This window comes from Entelurus aequoreus, linkage group LG01 (genome assembly GCF_033978785.1).
Source record: "Entelurus aequoreus isolate RoL-2023_Sb linkage group LG01, RoL_Eaeq_v1.1, whole genome shotgun sequence".
NCBI lineage: Eukaryota > Metazoa > Chordata > Actinopteri > Syngnathiformes > Syngnathidae > Entelurus > Entelurus aequoreus.
In genome coordinates this window covers 17,705,976-17,726,539 of record NC_084731.1, presented here as the reverse complement: position 1 = coordinate 17,726,539, position 20,564 = coordinate 17,705,976, and the positions used below count along the sequence as shown (strand labels likewise).

General features: G+C 36.6%; 3 protein-coding genes across 7 annotated transcripts in view; 2 read left to right on the top strand and 1 right to left on the bottom strand.

Moving 5' to 3' along the window:
• LOC133648618 (ras-related protein rab7-like) overlaps positions 1-1,746 on the top strand; it is a 17,087-nt gene extending 15,341 nt beyond the window's left edge. The window contains exon 6 of the mRNA XM_062044892.1: positions 489-1,746. Within this exon, the coding sequence (XP_061900876.1) occupies positions 489-581 (93 nt within the window). The 3' untranslated portion in view covers positions 582-1,746. The remainder of the gene's footprint in view (positions 1-488) is intronic.
• Positions 1,394-15,359, bottom strand: hmces (5-hydroxymethylcytosine binding, ES cell specific). Of its 3 annotated transcripts, none has more exons than XM_062044878.1 (7): positions 14,839-14,993; positions 14,528-14,739; positions 11,829-11,972; positions 11,603-11,773; positions 11,389-11,531; positions 3,461-3,653; positions 1,394-2,011 (listed from the first exon to the last, which is right to left on the bottom strand). In XM_062044878.1, the coding sequence occupies exons 2-7, from the start codon at positions 14,714-14,716 to the stop codon at positions 1,838-1,840; spliced, it is 1,014 nt and encodes a 337-aa protein (XP_061900862.1). In that variant the 5' UTR covers positions 14,717-14,739; positions 14,839-14,993; the 3' UTR covers positions 1,394-1,837. The 3 variants fall into 3 exon arrangements, with proteins under 3 accessions (XP_061900862.1, XP_061900854.1, XP_061900846.1); XM_062044870.1 differs by lacking the exon at positions 14,839-14,993 and adding an exon at positions 15,208-15,359 and having other exon boundaries at positions 1,395-2,011; XM_062044862.1 differs by lacking the exon at positions 14,839-14,993 and having other exon boundaries at positions 1,395-2,011; positions 14,528-14,828.
• Positions 15,340-20,564, top strand: part of LOC133648578 (tubulin monoglycylase TTLL3-like) — a 25,455-nt gene continuing 20,230 nt past the window's right edge. For 2 of the 3 annotated variants that reach the window (XM_062044810.1, XM_062044828.1), the window contains exons 1-2: positions 15,340-15,419; positions 18,712-18,829. The gene's annotated coding sequence lies outside the window, so the exon portion shown is untranslated. The remainder of the gene's footprint in view (positions 15,420-18,711; positions 18,830-20,564) is intronic. The other variant, XM_062044819.1, reaches the window with a different exon arrangement.

The window sequence follows — 20,564 nt, the reverse complement described above, 5'->3', positions numbered from 1 at the left end:
CCTGACTCTGGACAGCCAGCACTTCATCCATGGCCTGTCCCCCCCCCCCCCCTCCACAATGGAAAGGGGGGCAGAGCAGAAAAGAAAAGAAACAGCAGATCAACTGGTCTAAAAAGGGGGTCTATTTTTAAAGGCTAGAGTATACATATGAGTTTTAAGATGGGACTTAAATGCTTCTACTGAGGTATCATCTCTAACTGTTACCAGCAGGGCATTCCAGAGTACTGGAGCCCCAATAGAAAATGCTCTATAGCCCGCAGACTTTTTTAGGGCTCTGGGAATCCCTAATAAGCCGGAGTTCTTTCACTCTTGGCATTCTCTCGATGAGCTTCAACCTGAAATGGTTTTCACGTCACATGTGTCCTAGTTTTGATGCCTTAAGTGACAATCTACAATGTAAATAGTCATGAAAATAAAGAAAACGCATTGAAATGAGATGTGTCCAAACTTTTTGCCTGTACTGAATGTCGCCCACTTTTTCCTCCCAGGAGACCGAAGTGGAGATGTACGAGTTCCCAGAGCCGATCAAGCTGGACAGGAACGAGCGAGCCAAGCCTTCAGCAGAGCCCTGCAGCTGCTGAAGATCTCCAGCGAGGGTCGTCATCACCCTCATCATGCCTTGTCTAGATACCCCCACTGTGTTGACCCCTAAAGCCCAACATACAAGCAGCATCCCACTCATAAAGTACAACACAACCAACATGCTGCACCCTCCTCCCGTCGAGGAAACACATTTTCTATCAAGTATGAGCTTCTTAGCCCAAAGAACACCTTCGACAAACATTTGTACGTTTCTTCCTTTCCAGTCTTTTCCTCGTTATGTTTCAGTGACAATGGTGGGTTTTCAGTTCCATGAATATTGCTGCTTTCACAATCAGTTCTTTTACTCTGATATCAATCAACAACAAAACAATGTCCTCATACATACTTATTTAAATTACTTCAATTCCTTTTTTTTGTTGTTCTGTGGTGGTGATATTTACTTTCACATGCCGACTACCGCTTGAATAGAGGAAACACCGCTCAGACATCTGTGTTGTGGCTTTGTTTCACTCTCCACCTGGTGCAGACCTTGATAAAGCAAATACTTGTTCAAGTTTGGTGGACTGGATTGTGTGAATTCCAGTGAATATGCTGCCTATTGATTTGTTGCTAATTGGTACACCATGATGACAATGAAGACAAGTACAATTCTTCAAGTGTGTAGGTTGTTCTTTTTTTGCACCTTTTGAAATAACCTGGGAAAACCCATTGAGGCTCAGGTTAGTGCAAGGTCAAACTCAAGCTGTTTTTGTGTTCCTCCTGTAATCAACATTGGGGAATGAACTAAATTCAAACAAGCTTGTCTCTTTTACCTGACAGTCCTGAAAAGAAAAGTACAAATATCATTCATAAGCGTATTATTAGCAAAGCTGTTTTTTTTATTGACTGTACAATTGCAATCATGTGTTGGGGGAAGACAAATATGATGTAAATCTCCACGTCTTACTGCCAGTTGCTTGTGATTGGCCAACTATAAGTGCTTGTCATTTCTTTTAACCAATCAGGTGTTTGTCTGCTTGAATTCTGTTCAAACTGAAATGCATTGTAGATTAGAAACAATCGCTAACAGACTGCAACTTGGAATGAGGTGGTGGAAGTAGAGGCATTCATCATGGTATTAATATGATAAATGCATAGCAGCAATGTTTCAAAAATGTCTTTGCCTTTCAAGTAATAGGGTAATAAATCCTCAAAATTCAACAAGCGGTTATCTCTGAAATTCTATTTGAAGCTGAATGCGGTATGTATACAAGAATGAACATAAACCAGAATTGAAAGATGAAGCAGTCGTGCTCTACTGGGTTTTTGCTTTCTTGTTAGGCCCCTGCAGCCACTGCTGAAGTGCTCCCGCCTGTGTCTCCTTTACTCCGTCTTCCTCAACGCCACCAGCATCCGACTCCTTCCTCTTTGAAGATCCACCTGCCAGCCAGTTCTTCATCATCTTGCTGCTGGCTGTCTGCTTGGGCTCCTGCAGGGAGGACATGGCCAGCTGACTTTAAAAAGGTAAATTATTTCAATCACATAAGATGTGCATGCACTTAATAACCCCACAAGGTACGGAGGCTGACTGTTTTGTCCTTTTGGTAATTTGTTGCATATTTGTAGCCATAATTTGTGTTGTGTTGCCCCATGAAATATTGAAATATTAATGTCCAATTACTGGCAGTTATTCCACAATACCCCAAAGCCAAACGGGACATTAAAGTATTTTATATTTCAAAGGGCATGAATTGGATTCATATTTATTTGTAGTTTCTACTTCAGCCTTAAACAAAAACAATGATTGTTCATTTTAACCCTTTAAAGTCCTTTTGACTTGTCAATTTGTGTACCATGAGTTATTGCACTAATTTAAACCTGTGACATTATCTGATCAAAGGGTTCAAAAACATTAAAAATATGGAATAAAATGTTTTTACACCATTCAAAAACTGAAAATACTTTTATGTCCTTGTGAAGACAATTAAAACCCAAACGTCCCTAGAGGGTTAATGAGACTATATTAGGAACAAATCTGTATGTATGTTTTCTTTAAAGTATTTTGCAGACTGTGTCAACAGGGTTTCACAAGAAAAGAAGTCAAGTAAGAAATAAGACCAATATAACACAGGAAGTAAGCGAAAAACACTTTACAAAATATTTGTAGTCACTTCTTCCCAGTTAAAGAAGATTATTTTGTCTTTTTTCAATTTTGCACCATAGATAACTACCCTATTTTTCGGACTATAAGTCGCAGTTTTTTTCATAGTTTGGCCGGTGGTGCGACTTATACTTAGGAGCGACTTATGTGTGAAATTATTAACACATTACCGTAAAATATCAAATAATATTATGTAGCTCATTCACGTAAGAAACTGGACGTATAAGATTTCATGGGATTTAGCGATTAGGAGTGACAGATTGTTTGGTAAACGTATAGCATGTTCTATATGTTATAGTTATTTGAATGACTCTTACCATAATATGTTACGTTAACATACCAGGCACGTTCTCAGTTGGTTATTTATGCCTCATATAACGTACACTTATTCAGCCTGTTGTTCACTATTTTTTATTTATTTTGAATTGCCTTTCAAATGTCTATTCTTGGTGTTGGGTTTTATCAAATAAATTTCCCCCAAAAATGCGACTTATACTCCAGTGCGACTTGTGTTTTTTTCCTTCTTTATTATGCATTTTCGGCCGGTGCGACTTATGCTCCGGAGCAACTTATAGTCCAAAAAATTTGGTACTTTTATTCCTATCAAAAATGTTATATATTAAAACATTTACATCTTATCAATGGTTAACTTCCTTTTACACTCATGCAATAATTATTGTTACCAGGAACAGCTGATTATTTCTTATGGGAATGATTTGTTAACCGTACAACAGGTTTTTAAATACAGTACCAGTGTTCAAGCGCCACATCGGTTACCTTTTTCTGGTTGAGGTCCACGGGTTGGAGGCACTCGGGTGAGTTGTTGCGCGAGTTATTGACGAATGATGAAACAGGATGATAGGTCAAAATATTTTCAGGCTGGAGCAGTTTCAGGGCTTCTAGAGACTTCACCTCCCCGAAGTCAAGCCATCTCCTCACTTCATCCTCTCCCGCCAAGATGGCCGGCATCCTATTCAGACGACACCCGCTTTTAGTTCCGCAACGTAAAGGCTAGCGCACACACAAATCTACAGACAACAAATAAGGCATTTAGCATTTTTTCTCTTTTTGTGTGATGATATCAGCACAGCACACGTGTGACATTGAGCATTCTGTCCCACCACGGAGCCAGACTCGAGTCCTCCAAAACTGAAATATTTCATGAACTAAAGGGATGGGCGTATCATGTAAATATATTGTATGTAGATAGTATTGATACCAAAGTGGGTATACCAATACCAAGCATGGAGGGATCAATACTTTTGTTGTCCTTTCTCTTTTACATGCCCAGAAAATTACTTGATTTTCCTCACAGAGTTCATCCGATTCTACTCTGTCAGTGCAACAGTGTTATTTTTCACAAATATTTTAGTGGTGTTTGTATACATTTAAAAAATATATATTTTTGTTATATCGCTCCTTTTTTAATTTTGCAATAGTGACCATTATTTGTATTTTTTATTTGCCCAGAAAATTACTTGATTTTCCTCAGAGTTCATGCGATTCTAGTCTGTCAGTGCAAATGTGTTCTTTTTCACAAACATTTAGTGGTTTTTGTATACATTTAAAAATGTATATTTTTGTTACATTGTCAGTTTTTTAATTTTGCAATATTGACTTTTACTTTTTTTATTAAGTATAACTGAAAATGTATTATTTATAGAATATTACATTATTTAAAATTGTTGTATTAGTTATAAAAAATATTTTTATTTGCAAAACATATTTCTCCTGCGTTCTCATAATCAACTAACTAGAGGCAAATTAACAAAATCATTCAATGATCATGCCGTTTCAAGTCAAAACGTGTCGGTATCAGTTTGGGCAATGTATTTACTTCTATCTGATCGATACCAACATTTACAGTATCACCCAGTGACCGAACAAAATTTTAAAAAAAAGCATAACAACCAACCACCATAGCAACGAGCGTTAAAACAGATTGATTGATTGAGACTTTTATTAGTAGATTGCACAGTACAGTACATACACTACCGTTCAAAAGTTTGGGGTCACATTGAAATGTCCTTATTTTTAAAGGAAAAGCACTGTACTTTTCAACGAAGATAACTTTAAACTAGTCTTAACTTTAAAGAAATACACTCTATACCAGGGGTCACCAACCTTTTTGAAACCAAGGGCTACTTCTTGGGTACTGATTAATGCGAAGGGCTACCAGTTAGATACACACTTAAATAAATTGCCAGAAGTAGCCAATTTGCTCAATTTACCTTTAACTCTGTTATTATTAATAATTAATGATATTTATCTTTGTGGAAACACTGATCATCTTAATGATTTCTCACAATAAATATATATAGAAACAGATAAATATCAATATGCAACACTTTATTTTTATATTTTCTCTAAGTGCACATTTTTCAAATTGAACATTTTCAAATGATCACTTCTAAGACAGTCTTGTGAAATCACAATATCCCATTTTAACTAGCTAGCCACTAACATTTTTTAACAAATCATGAATTACTTTGCACCATGTTTGTACAAATAATAACTCATGTAAAATACAAAAGTAAACTCTCCAATTTTTAAATCATGTCACACTTTGAACTGGACACCAAATCTGTTATCTGTTTCTTTGTCAGTTAGTGGGAAGCCTGGCATTGCATGCTGTTAACTAGTGTGTTGTACTCTGGTGTGTAACTTGACACTGCAACTCTGAGTGAGTCTTGCAGATGTGTATCAGTGAGGCGTGTTCTGTGTTTGTTCTTGATGAAGTTCATGTCAGAAAAGGCTGATTCACAAAGATAAGATTTTTCCTCATTGTTTGCGGAATCTTCTTAATCTTTTGGACATATTTTCACAGCAATCTGGCCTGAAGCTTAATTATGATAAATGTAAAATGTTAAGGATCGGAAATCTAAAGGGAACGTCCTTTCGAATGGAATGCAAAGTGCCTGTTTTGTGGACAGATGGACCAGTTAACATACTTGGTGTTGTTGTCCCAGAAAATCTGGAAGATCTAGGCTCAGTAAATTATGATAATCGACTAAGAAAGCTGGACAAAATTATGCAATTATGGAAAGGGAAATCCCTAACCTTGTATGGTAGAATGTCTATTGCCAACTCGTTAAATATTCCTCAATTTATTTATTTGTTTTTGTCATTACCAGCTCCATCACAAAACTTTTTTAAGATTTATGAGCGGAGGGTCTTCGATTTTGTCTGGAACGGCAAACCAGAAAAGATTAAAAGAAAGGTTTTGTACAAAGAGTATGAATATGGGGGCCTGAAACTTCTCAACCTTGAAGCTATGTGTCTGTCTTTAAAAGCATCAATTGTTCCAAAGATGTATTTAAAGGCCTACTGAAACCCACTACTACCGACCACGCAGTCTGATAGTTTATATATCAATGATGAAATCTTAACATTATAACACATGCCAATACGGCCGGGTTAACTTATAAAGTGACATTTTAAATTTGCCGCTAAACTTCCGGTTCGAAACGCCTCTGAGGATGACGTATGCGTGTGACGTAGCCCGGCGAACACGGGTATGCCTTCCACATTGAAGCCGATACGAAAAAGCTCTGTTTTCATTTCATAATTCCACAGTATTCTGGACATCTGTGTTCGTGAATCTGTTTCAATCATGTTCATTGCATTATGGAGAAGGAAGCCGAGCAAGCAAAGAAGAAAGTTGTCGGTGCGAAATGGACGTATTTTTCGAACGTAGTCAGCCACAACAGTACACAGCCGGCGCTTCTTTGTTTACATTCCCGAAAGATGCAGTCAAGATGGAAGAACTCGGATAACAGAGACTCTAACCAGGAGGACTTTTGATTTGGATACACAGACGCCTGTAGAGAACTGGGACAACACAGACTCTTACCAGGATTACTTTGATTTGGATGACAAAGACGCAGACGTGCTACTGTGAGTATGCAGCTTTGGCTTTTTTTTGCGTATGTACGTAACTTTTTAAAAATATATAAGCTTTATGAACCTTGGGTTAGGTGAACGGTCTTTTGGGCTGAGTGATTGTGTGTGTTGATCATGTGTTTGAATTGTATTGGCGTGTTCTATGGAGCTAGGAGCTAGCAGAGGAGCTAGGAGCTAGCATAACACGTACCGTACCGTACGTGCGCGTCACGTACGTAACTTTTTAAAAATATATAAGCTTTATGAACCTTGGGTTAGGTAAACGGTCTTTTGGGCTGAGTGATTGTGTGTGTTGATCAGGTGTTTGAATTGTATTGGCGTGTTCTATGGAGCTAGGAGCTAGCAGAGGAGCTAGGAGCTAGCATAACAAACACGCAGGTGTTTTTATGCAGGATTAATTTGTGGCATATTAAATATAAGCCTGGTTGTGTTGTGGCTAATAGAGTATATATATGTCTTGTGTTTATTTACTGTTGTAGTCATTCCCAGCTGAATATCAGGTCACCCCCGGCTCTCACAGCATCTTCCCTATCTGAATAGCTTCAACTCCCCACTAGTCCTTCCCTCGCACTTTACTCATCCACAAATCTTTCATCCTCGCTCAAATTAATGGGGAAATTGTCGCTTTCTCGGTCCGAATCTCTCTCACTTCATGCGGCCATCATTGTAAACAATAGGGAACTTTGCGTATATGTTCAACTGACTACGTCACGCTACTTCCGGTAGGTGCAAGCCTTTTTTTTATCAGATACCAAAAGTTGCAATCTTTATCGTCGTTGTTCTATACTAAATCCTTTCAGCAAAAATATGGCAATATCGCGAAATGATCAAGTATGACACATAGAATAGATCTGCTATCCCCGTTTAAATAAAAAAAATTCATTTCAGTAGGCCTTTAAACATTGAGTGGTACACAAATGTGGTTTCTGTTATTTTAGGAGAGTTCATTGACAATCATGATTTAGTCAATTTAATTATAGTACTCGGTAAAATGTTTATTTTTAAGGCCAAAAACAGATATTCACTTAGTATTACTTTCTTTAAAACATTTATTCAGTATTTTCTAACTTTAGAAAGTTACATGGTTGAAAACGATAATGATGGAGAAGGTGGCAAGATGGCTACATGACTCTTGTCTTACATTAAACATTAAGAAAACTGCAACAATGTATTTTGTAAACAAATATAAAATGTCATCCTTTCCAAATATAACGGTTAATAAGGAAATAATACAAAATGTTAGTGAATATCGTTACCTGGGTGTCATTTTGGAGCCAACACTTGGCTTTAAAAAACATATCAAACAGATGTGCCAGAGTCTTAAATACAACATAAAAACGTTCAAATGTATCAGGAATTCATTAACACTGGAGGCAGCTCAAACTTATTTTAATGCGATGATTATGTCTCGTTTTTATTATTGTATAACATGTTGGTCGCAGGCAAGCAAAATGACACTGAGGCCATTGGAAACTTTGCACAAACAATCCCTCAAAATCCTTGACCGAAAACCACAACACCACCATCATTGTTTAGTTCTCCAAAAATATAGATTGTTAAATTTAGCTAACATTCAAAGATTAGCATCAATACGAATGGCCCATTGAATCTTAAATAACACTGCACCAGTGCCACTTAAGCACTTTGTCCAGTTTACATCTGCTGTGACAACTAGAAACACACGAGCCTCCACCAGGGGGCAGTGTAGCATACCCAGATGTAAAACCTCTTTTGCACAATCAGCCTTTTCATATAAAGCCATAAAGGAATGGAACGACCTCACAACAAACTTGAAAAGTCTAACAGATTACTCTTCATTCACAATTGAAGTTAAAAAGTGGCTTTGGAGCAATCAAAGCTGCTCACACGGTCACTAAAATGGGCATTATGTTTGACACATCAACCTAATGTGTATTATATTTATCCATGAGAGCATTTTTATTGTAAATTGTGAGGTGTGTGTGTTAAAATCATGGTTGTTTTTACAAATGATGACAGATGTGAACAAAAGCATGTATTGTCTTTGTGTGATGATGTAAATGAGGTGTGGTTGTATTGTATATTAAGTATGTGTCCATGAAAGGGCATTTTATGACTTTTTTCTTAATACTTGTGTATGTTTTTATTGTCATAATTTTATTGCATGGTTTTTTTTTTTGTATCCCTTTAATTTAGGTAGCCAGGGACTGCAGATGGAAATGAGCTATTTAGCTATAATCTGGTACAGAACATATCTGTCTTTGAGCTTAATGTTTCTGTACATTGTCCCTTCAAATAAAGACTAAACTAAACTAAACTAAAAAACATTAAAAAAAAGATGAGAGGTCCTCAAAGGCTTATTTTGAAAGTATAATTATGTTTATAGATTATATGATATCTGTTGTTGTGTTCCCTAATTTGAGTGACCTGGACATAATCTGGACTGTACATAAATGCTTATTTTGAAAATGTAATTTTGTTTATAAATTATATGCAATCTGTTGTGTTCCCTAATTTTTTCCTGTGTACATGAATGAATGTGTGTGTTGCTGAGTCCGACTTGGACATTATCTGGACTGGGCCTAGTTTAAAAAACCCTTTAAACAAATCTAATTTCATTTACAACCTGGTCTGTTGAAGATAAGGCCCTTTTTTTAAAAATAAAATAAAATAAGATAAATAAATAAAAAACATTTTCTTGGATAAAAAAGAAAGTAAAACAATATAAAAATAATTACATAAAAAATAGTAATTAATGAAAATGTTAGTGGACCAGCAGCCTATACAATCATGTGTGCTTCAGGGACTGTGTCCCTTGCAGATGTGTTGTCTATGTTGTGGGAACCAGAATATTGGTAGCAGAAATAAATAACCCCTTTTGTGTGAGTGGGTGTGGATGAGTGTGCTAGGGGGAGGTTGTTTGGGTTGATGCACTGATTGAAAGTGTATCTTGTGTTTTTTCTATGTAGATTTAATTTAAAAAAAAAAAAAAATTTTTTTTTTTTTTTTTTTTAGAACAGGCCCGCGGGCGACTCATCTGGTCCTTACAGGCGACCTGGTGCCCGTGGGCACCGTGTTGGTGACTCCTGCTCTATACATTGCAAATGTGGTAAATGACTATTCTAGCTGCAAATGTCTGGTTTTTGGTGCAATATCTACATAGGTGTATAGAGGCCCATTTCCAGCAACTATCACTCCAGTGTTCTAATGGTACAATGTGTTTGCTCATTGGCTCAGAAGGCTAATTGATGATTAGAAAACCCTTGTGCAATCATGTTCACACATCTGAAAACAGTTTAGCTCGTTACAAAAGCTACAAAACTGACCTTCCTTTGAGCAGATTGAGTTTCTGGAGCATCACATTTGTGGGGTCAATTAAACGCTCAAAATGGCCAGAAAAAGAGAACTTTCATCTGAAACTCGACAGTCTATTATTGTTCTTAGAAGTGAAGGCTATTCCACAAAATTGTTTGGGTGACCCCAAACTTTTGAACGGTAGTGTATTCCGTACAATTGACCACTAAATGGTAAAACCCGAATACGTTTTTCAACTTGTTTAAGTCACGGTCCACGTTAATCAATTTATGGTAGATAATATAGGAATTGACTATTTTTGAAAGAAAAATCCCCAACTAAGGAAAAAAAAGGGACTGTAAAAAGTCACTAAGATATGAACATTGATCATCTAGTGAGTTAGAGGTAAGTACGAGAGGGACAAGCGGTAGAAACCGGATGGATGGATGTTCTCAACAAAGTAGACGCAGTGCTTTTTTTTTTTGGCTTCCTGATTGGCGACTTTCAGCAGCACATCACAATTCAGGGAGCAATGACTCGGGAGGTGTTAGTGTTCCCCACATACATTAAAGCCATGTCCATACCAACACTTTTAAAAAAACACTTTTGAAAACACTGACCAGGGTGAAGAGTTTCAAAAGTCTGTTTTCAGCGTGTGCGTGTAGACGGCTTTGAACAGATAATTATGACATGTCCTTATCTGTTGTGCGCCGTCATTTCCAAAGTACAATCGTAAACAACACCTGTTTGCTGGTTTTAAACACACTAAGAGGAAATATTGTATTTTTAACCCTTGAAGATTCCCTAAAGGTGATGAACGTTACAGGTCCTAGAACCCGAAAGGGCCTCGGCCATTAAAGTAAGTCATATAATAATTATTTATTTTACATTCAGTGCCTAAATCTCTAGATCAACTTCAGATCTATCCGTTGATGCAAAGTTTGTTTAGTTTTTTTATGTTTTATGCCCTGTTTGTCAAAATGATCAAAGTTCTTTTATGGTAAAAACACACACTGCAATATCTTCCCCCCAAAAATTCAAAAGTGGAATATTTGATGTGAAGTAGTTGGAGCTTTATATAGGTCAATAATTCACAACAACATTGATTTCAATCGAGCATTGACAGTTTTAAATAGAAAACGACTTAAGATCCTTGACGGCCCCACTCAGTTTTAAAAATGCCCTTTTTTGTCAAAAAAAAAAAAAAAAAGTCTTTTATAGAGCGATTCGTATTTGAACCAATTTTATTGTGCACCTCTAGTAGATGGAGATCGTTTTTAGGCAAATATGCTTTTTTTTTTTAAGTATCCGTGTTGGTGTGGAAATGGACTAGGAGTTTTGATTGTGAATATTTAATATGTTTAATATTTACAATTGTCGGTCTTGACCCGTTTTGGAGCCAATTATCAGGACAAATTCACTCTTAACACACCTCATAATTGGGCTTTTGCTGTCTTTGGTCTGAAGGGAGAAGGTCGGGACAAAGACAGCCTGATTGTCTTTATGTACGCTTTAGTGGCCGTGCTTACCTATCATGGATGCCCTGCAGGTTTGGCGAAGCGTTGACAGTGATGACGCTGTACGTGTAGAGAGGCTCCCCGCCAGCTGGAGGTGTCCAGCACTCAAAAAGTCCCGCCATGGTAAGCAGCCTCCACCCTGTCCACTCTTCTGCCTGCCAACACAACATGACTTCAACATGGGCTCCTCATCCAACTTTACCAACAATTCAACATTCTTGCTTGCCTCTGCATTCAAACCGGACGCGTTGACAAGGTTGTCATCTTTCTCCTCCTGACCGGACCTCTGAGTCTGAGGGAAGTAGATGAAGAAGGGCTGCTTGGTTTTCTCCTGCCGCTTCCATTCGTAGAAGCCGTCAGCGAGGATGACACAGCGCTGTCCTTTCAACAGGGGATCCTGAGGAAGCACAGCCGTCACAGATGCCGAGGCCTGCCAGGTACACAATAGTCACCTTGTAGGACTTCTTCTGCAGGATGTTCTCACTGCGGCAGTTGTTGGTGCTGTACTGCATCTTGCTCGGGTCGTCCTCTTTAAACCAGGAAGGTACCAGGCCCCAACGCATGGCGGCTAACACACACTCATCTGCAGGAGCATTCTGGAGCAGACACAATGTATGAAGATAATAGTCACTTCTCAATAATCGCTATTTAATGTCAGAAATGTCTTACTGACAGCCAGGGCCGTCGACGGGGGAGGGGTGAGTGGGGGGGATGTTATATGTAAGTTATTTAATAAAACAAGTCATAAATGTTAATATAAACAGTACAGGCCAAAAGTTAGGACACACCTTCTCATTTCAATGCGTTTTCTTTATTTTCATGACTATTTACATTGTAGATTGTCACTGAAGACATCAAAACTATGACACCTGTGAAGTGAAAACCATTTCAGAAGACTACCTCTTGAAGCTCAGAGAGAATGCCAAGAGTGTGCAAAGCAGCAATCAGAGCAAAGGGTGGTTATTTTGAAGAAACTAGAATATAAAGTGTTTTCCGTTATTTCATCTTTTTTTGTTAAGTACATAACTCCATGTGTTCATTCATAGTTTTGATGCTTTCAGTGACAATCTACAATGTAAATAGTCATGAAAATAAAGAAAACGCATTGAATGAGAAGCTGTGTCCAAACTTTTGGCCTGTACTGTATGTAAAAGTTTAATACAATTAAATAATTTCTTCTTTTTTTTTATTTAATTTTTTTTTTTCCATTTTATTTTTATTGACATCCAGCATCATACATTCCTATCCATTACATCATATTCACATAAATCATATATCTATTGTCTGCCCTAAATGTCAAAAAATATTTTTGTTTATATCCCATTCATACCACCCCCACCCCCAAAAAAAATTAAAAAAGAAAGAAAGAAACAACAAAAACAAAGTAATATCTACAAATACATCGATTAAATAAACAGGGGAAAAAAATTAATAATTTAAAAAAAAGGAAATAATATATTAATAATAATAAGAAATAAAATAAAATATAAACAGATACATATATATACACACATATACAAATAAGGAGTAATCCCTTTTTTTTTTGCAGTACAATCACTAATTCGAAAAATTCAAGTCTTGAAAGATTTAGAATCATATTTAAGTGAATAATAACAGGTTATGTAATTATTTAAATTCATAATCTGGACACGTTATTTAAAAAACACTATTTATGGGGGTTGATTTATATTTGTTCTACAATCCAGATAAACTAATCCCAGTCAAGTCTAGGTTTTTACATGCGTTTTAAAGGCCTACTGAAACCCACTACTACCGACCACGCAGTCTGATAGTTTATATATCAATGATGAAATCTTAACATTGCAACACATGCCAATACGGCCGGGTTAACTTATAAAGTGCAATTTTAAATTTCCCGCTAAACTTCCGGTTGAAAACGTCTATGTATGATGATGTATGCGCGTGACGTCAATCGTTGAAACGGAAGTATTCGGACACATTGTATCCAATACAAAAAGCTCGGTTTTCATCACAAAATTCCACAGTATTCTGGACATCTGTGTTGGTGAATCTTTTTCAATTTGTTTAATGAACAATGAAGACTGCAAAGAAGAGAGCTGTAGGTGGGATCGGTGTATTAGCGGCTGGCTGCAGCAACACAACCAGGAGGACTTTGACTTGGATAGCAGACGCGCTATCCGACGCTAGCCGCCGACCGCATCGATGATCGGGTGAAGTCCTTCGTCGCTCCGTCGATCGCTGGAACGCAGGTGAGCACGGGTGTTGATGAGCAGATGAGGGCTGGCTGGCGTAGGTGGATAGCTAATGTTTTTAGCATAGCTCTGTGAGGTCCCGTTGCTAAGTTAGCTTCAATGGCGTCGTTAGCAACAGCATTGTTAAGCTTCGCCAGGCTGGATAGCATTAACCGTATGGTTACAGGTCCATGGTTTAATAGTATTGTTGATTTTCTGTCCATCCTTCCAGTCAGGGGTTTATTTCTTTTGTTTCTATCTGCAGTTAAGCCCGATGCTATCACGTTAGCTCCGTAGCTAAAGTGCTTCGCCGATGTATTGTCGTGGAGATAAAAGTCACTGTGAGTGTCCATTTCGCGTTCTCGACTCTCATTTTCAAGAGGATATAGTATCCGAGGTGGTTTAAAATACAAATCCGTGATCCACAAAAAAAAAAGGAGAAAGTGTGGAATCCAATGAGCCAGCTTGTACCTAAGTTACGGTCAGAGCGAAAAAAGATGCGTCCTGCACTGCACTCTAGTCCTTCACTCTCACGTTCTTCATCCACGAATCTTTCATCCTGGCTCAAATTAATGGGGTAATCGTCGCTTTCTCGGTCCGAATCGCTCTCGCTGCTGGTGTAAACAATGGGGAAATGTGAGGAGCCTTTCAACCTGTGACGTCACGCTACTTCCGGTACAGGCAAGGCTTTTTTTATCAGCGACTAAAAGTTGCGAACTTTATGTCGATGTTCTCTACTAAATCCTTTCAGCAAAAATATGGCAATATCGCGAAATGTTCAAGTATGACACATAGAATGGATCTGCTATCCCCGTTTAAATAAAAAAAATCATTTCAGTAGGCTTTTAAATATAATTTCAGTCAAATTCGTATTTCAGTGTAAACATAGCAAATGTATTTATAGGGCCGCAACTTTGGGTTTGCTGGCAGAAGCTTACCTTGTCAAAATGTCTGTGTGACAGCAGCACGGGACTCATGGACTGGGGACTCTTGTTGTACGAGGGTCGGTATTTATCCGCATCTCCGTCCCTCCAACCGGGCTGTCTCCGCTGCCCGCCCCGGTTTCTGTACAAGCAGGCTCGGCTCACCTCGTCAGGAGCCAGTGTACACGCAGTCCTTCCACACATTTTTACCGTCAAACCCTGTCCACCTGAATTGGGTTCGAAGCACACAAAAATGGCGTGTGTGTCAGTTCGCGCTCTTTCGGACTTACACTTGTTTTGAGTGCGTAAGTGCATCGCCATCGTACCCGGATGTTGCACTCAACTACCCTTAAGTGGGTAGCGGAAGTGTAGTGGTTGCAATTATACTCAACATTATTAAAAATAGTTTGGACAGTTCACAAAAGTCAAAGAGAAAAAAATAGGATGCGGGTAGCGAACATTCTTTTCGGGTAAGTGCGCGACAGTAATGTTGGGACAACACTGCACTGCCAAACTTGGCGCTGTCATCAGGATGTAAGTAGTACTTAGTAAGTACGCATAGTATGCAGTGTAGTCTACATAGTATACTCATTTTTAAATGCAAGTAGGAACGAAGCCAATAACTCGCCGTAAAAAGTCCAGCTACGGCGTGACCAAATTATAAAGTCATGTTATGAGGAAAAATGTAAGCTTACCTGTTTTATTCCGGTTGCGCTGTTCTATATAGTCAGTTGAGGCGTAGAAGTGAGGGTTATGTGAGTCTGCGCACTGGGGAGATTTGCCCAGACACACACTACTCGTGTGTGACGTCACTGTGACGCGACGCCAAGTGTCCGGAGCCAAGATGGCGGCGCTATTTATCTTCACAAATACATAAACCCAGCAAAAAGCATGATTTCTTCATAAAGTAAGAATAAGAAACTGTCTAGAAACACTTGGTTATTTCTTAATATATTTTATCTTTTGTGTGTTTGTTTTAATTATTCGTCTTACATTTGTTATACTTGTACATATACCCTTGTATATAGTGTGTGTTCCAATTAGTGTGAATGAAATGAAATGAGTTTATTTCGGTCATATAATCAACCATTTTGTGTGATGAATTTAACAACACAGATTGGACATATTAACAATCATACACATACAGACACAAAAAGAAAAAGAATGACCGAAAAAGGATTGATTGATTGATTGATTGAAACTTGTATTAGTAGATTGCACAGTTCAGTACACTGCAAAATGTCAGTGTTCAAAAACAAGAAGAAAAAAAATACAAAAATTAGGGGTATTTTATTTGAACTAAGCAAAATTATCTGCCAATAGAACAAGAACATTTGGCTTGTCAAGACTTTCCAAAACAAGTAAAATTAGCTAACCTCAATGAACCCAAAAAATACCTTAAAATAAGTATATTCTCACTAATAACAAGTGCACTTTTCTTGGTAAAAAAAAAAAAAAAAAAAGAGACCTTTTTGCTCAATATGTTGAAAAATATTCTTAATTTAAGTAAATGCTAGTGCCATTATCTTGACATAATGCTATGCGCTCGGCATCATGATTTTTTTTTTAATGCTTTAAGTAAAAAATTATTACTTTAAAAAAGTAGTTTTATACTTGTGAGTGTTGATGACACAGCTTTGCAACAGTTGATATTCTAGTTTCAAGCATGTTTTACTCAATATAGGTCATCAAATCTCAGCAACAAGCTGTAATATCTTACTGAGATCATTTAGGACCAAAACCCTTAAAACAAGTAAAACACTCTAACATAAAATCTGCTTAGTGAGAAGAATTATCTTACCAGACAGAAAATAAGCAAATATCACCCTTATTTGAGATATTTCATCTTACTTAGATTTCAGTTTTTGCAGTGTACATATTCCGTACAATTGACCACTAAATTTTTCAACTTGTTTAAGTCGGGGTCCACGTAATCAATTCATGGTATAGGAATAGGCTGAAGCCAAGGCTTATATTTGCCTATCCTATACATTCACTGAAAATAAGATTACCTGGAACATAGTTAAAAAAAATCAATGGGATGAAAGTAATCGTTGCTATATTTTATAATTTTCCATTATTTCACCTTTCAAGACTTTCTTAAACCTTAACAAAGAACTACATGTTTTCAACTCATCACTGAGCTTGTTCCACCATTTAACTCCTAAAACTGAAATACATTTGTATTTTATATTCCTTCTTACTTTACCTATTTCAATAATCAATATCCCCCGTAAATTATAGTTTTCTCCTCTTAATTTAAATAACCTAAGAATACAAGCTGTTGTTCTTTACTCTAAACATAATTTCCATTGCTTTTAAAAACACAATATCTGAACATTTTAACACATTAGAACTTATAAATGATGGATTGGTATGTTCTTAGTAGCACACTTTGTGTATTATTCTAATGACCCTTTTTTGAAGTTTAGTTATTGGGTCTATTTTTTATTGGGAATATTTCTTATTCAGCATGTCTTACTTTATAAAGACTAGCAATGGATTTGGATATTTTTCCCTTTATATAATCAATATGCGGTTCCCAACATAATTTATGATCAATTATTATTCCCAAGAATGTAGTTTCATATACTCTATCAATTTCCACTTGATTATATTTTAATTTTGCTTGACAATTTGTCCTTACACCACTAAACACCATATATTTAGTTTTCTTATCATTTAATGGTAACTTGTTAATATCAAACCATTTTTTTAGCTGAAGCAACTCAACCTCTATTATCCTCAACACTTCAAGTCTTCTCCTGAAAAATATACATTTGTATCATCTGCAAAAATAAATTATGTCTGAGTTACAGTGTCATTGTTTGTGGAGTTATGTGATTTAGAAGCCTGGGGCCGTACTTATCAAGCTTCTTAGAGTGCCATTTTACACTTAAGTCCTGAGAATTTGCGAAATTTAGTCCTACTCTCAAACTTAAGAATAAAAGCTTTTTATCAACGTTCTTAAGTCTAAGAATCACTCCTACTCTCCACGATATTTAAGAGACCTTCAGAGGTGTCTTAAGTGGTTAGGAGTTGCCAGCAGGGGATGGCACTGAGGCGAGAGAGACGTGCGCGAACGTTCAGGGAACGGAACAATGTTTTGGTTTTTTTGATGACGAGCAGCTGATCAAACGGTATCGTTTAGACAGAGCGGATATTATTTTTGTCACAGATTTAATACTTTTCGATTCCTTGTTGATTTCCGCATGTGTCTGCAGTGGGCTAGTATATATAGAGCCACCCACACCAGTTTCAAATTAGTTGCCTAATTAATGAATTGGAAAGAAAATGTTATGACAGTAGCGTATGTGTGTGGCCGTGAGGTGAGTGACGTCAGTGAGTGTGTGGGCGATAGAAGAGAGGGAGCGGTAACGTGAGTGCCGGCGGGGACTAGTTTGTTTTGTATTATTTTGTAGTTTATTGTCAAAATATACACTCCCATTGTCCACTTAAATATTTCCAAGATATTTCTTTATTCTTAGACAACGGATTCCCTTCCGTGATTGGTCATTTCTATGGACACAGAAATGACGTCACCTAAAATTCCGTTTACGGCACATAGTAATGTCGTAATTCAGCTCTGAGTGTGACACTTAAGATTCAGTCCTACACTTCGCTGAAAGTGTGAGTAAGACGCTTGATAACTAACTTTTAAGTGCAGCTTTCAGCGAAGAATTTATTTACTCTTAAGTCAACTCTTAGCAGACTTCTTAGGAGTAATTCTAAGAAGCTTGATAAGTACGGCCCCTGAGTAGCTGGACTTATTTTTAAAATTTAAAAAGAAGGAGGGTAATTTTAAAATCTTACAAAAAATAGAAAATACAATGATGATAAGAATAAGTCATTTTAAATTAGGCCTAGACTGCACTGCATCTATTGTAAGATACATTATCTCCTGGTAAATAATATTAGGAATGATGTTAAATTATTTCAAACATGCATACAAGGTTATATAAACTACATTGCATATTTACAGTTACATAACTCAATGTCTGGGAAGGAAGAAGCTGAGCTGATTTCATCCTACCCATTTTTCGTGTCACAAAAACAACTAATAGTGTGTTCACTTGCTGTGTTCCACCTGTGCCAGTTTACCACTTAGTAATAGCACAAGAAAATAATATAGACGTGCAATAGTGAAGTGTTAAAAAAAGATTATTATATTATCAAATACGAGTAAAGTTACTCAATAGTGTGATTACAGGTCAGGTTCATGTGTGTTACCATGGCAACGGTAAACCGAGTTGGGCCAGCGCGTGCGTTCCTCTGGTGAAACAACACAACAAAGACACACAATTTGAAGCCCAGCAGGTAGGAAGTACAATAACTTGGTCTGGTATTAATTATATCATTTGTGTGTAATTATATAGCAATACTGTCGTACTTTTTAAGATGACAGGAATTTGGTTTCATTTTTGTTTACATCTGTTGTAACAACAGTGATTTATACAAATGATGGCTAACTGATGTATGGTGAAATACTTATCTTGGCAATGGAATATAATTCCATTTGTGTGACATGTTTTTGAATCTTACCAAGTGGTCTCTGCAATTTGACCCCCTGGAATAGAGCCTGGCTGCCAGTTGTCAACATAGGTTTAATCACTGTATCACGTACAGTAACAACACCTGCTGTAAGATTGTACACAATTCATGAATGAATGTTTGTCCCGTCACTATCTTTTATCATCATCCCGCTCTCAATATCAATAACAGCATGGATTGACGGTTGAACCTTCAATGATGACAAACTTCTTAGTGCAATGTGTATGTATAAAATCACATGGAGTGATCGGATTTCAACCTCATACGAAATTGATTTTTTAAGCCATTGAAAGACAACAGCAGGTGTAACAAAATGATAATGGTAATTCATGAATGAGGATGACGCTGAGTTTTTCCACAGTTGACACCTTGAGCCATGAAGATACACGCTTCTACACAGACAGCTGAATTAATCATGAGGTTGCACTCTGGACACAAACATTTAAATCCAGAAATGTATTAAACTTTCATGAAGTTGCTAGTTTTTTGGCCCTTAGGTGAAGATGCCAAGCTTTTAGTTATACACTAATGCCTTTAGTTAGGTCTGTGTGTGTGTATGTAGATGTGTGTGTATATATATATATATATATATATATATATATATATATATATATATATATATATATATATATATATATATACACTACCGTTCAAAAGTTTGGGGTCACATTGAAATGTCTTTATTTTTAAAGGAAAAGCACTGTACTTTTCAATGAAGATAATTTTAAACTAGTCTTAACTTTAAAGAAATACACTCTATACATTGCTAATGTGGTAAATGACTATTCTAGCTGCAAATGTCTGGTTTTTGGTGCAATATCTACATAGGTGTATAGAGGCCCATTTCCAGCAACTATCACTCCAGTGTTCTAATGGTACAATGTGTTTGCTCATTGGCTCAGAAGGCTAATTGATGATTAGAAAACCCTTGTGCAATCATGTTCACACATCTGAAAACAGTTTAGCTCGTTACAGAAGCTACAAAACTGACCTTCCTTTGAGCAGATTGAGTTTCTGGAGCATCACATTTGTGGGGTCAATTAAACGCTCAAAATGGCCAGAAAAAGAGAACTTTCATCTGAAACTTGACAGTCTATTCCTGTTCTTAGAAATGAAGGCTATTCCACAAAATTGTTTGGGTGACCCCAAACTTTTGAACGGTAGTGTGTGTATATATATATATATATATATATATATATATATATATATATATATATATATATATATATATACACACAGTATATATATATATATATATATACACACAGTATATATATACACAGTATATATATATATATATATATATATATATATATATATATATATATATACACACAGTATATATATATATATATATATATATATATATATATACACAGTATATATATATATATATATATATATATATATATATACACACAGTATATATATATATATATATATATATATATATACACAGTATATATATATATGTATGTATGTATGTATGTATGTATGTATG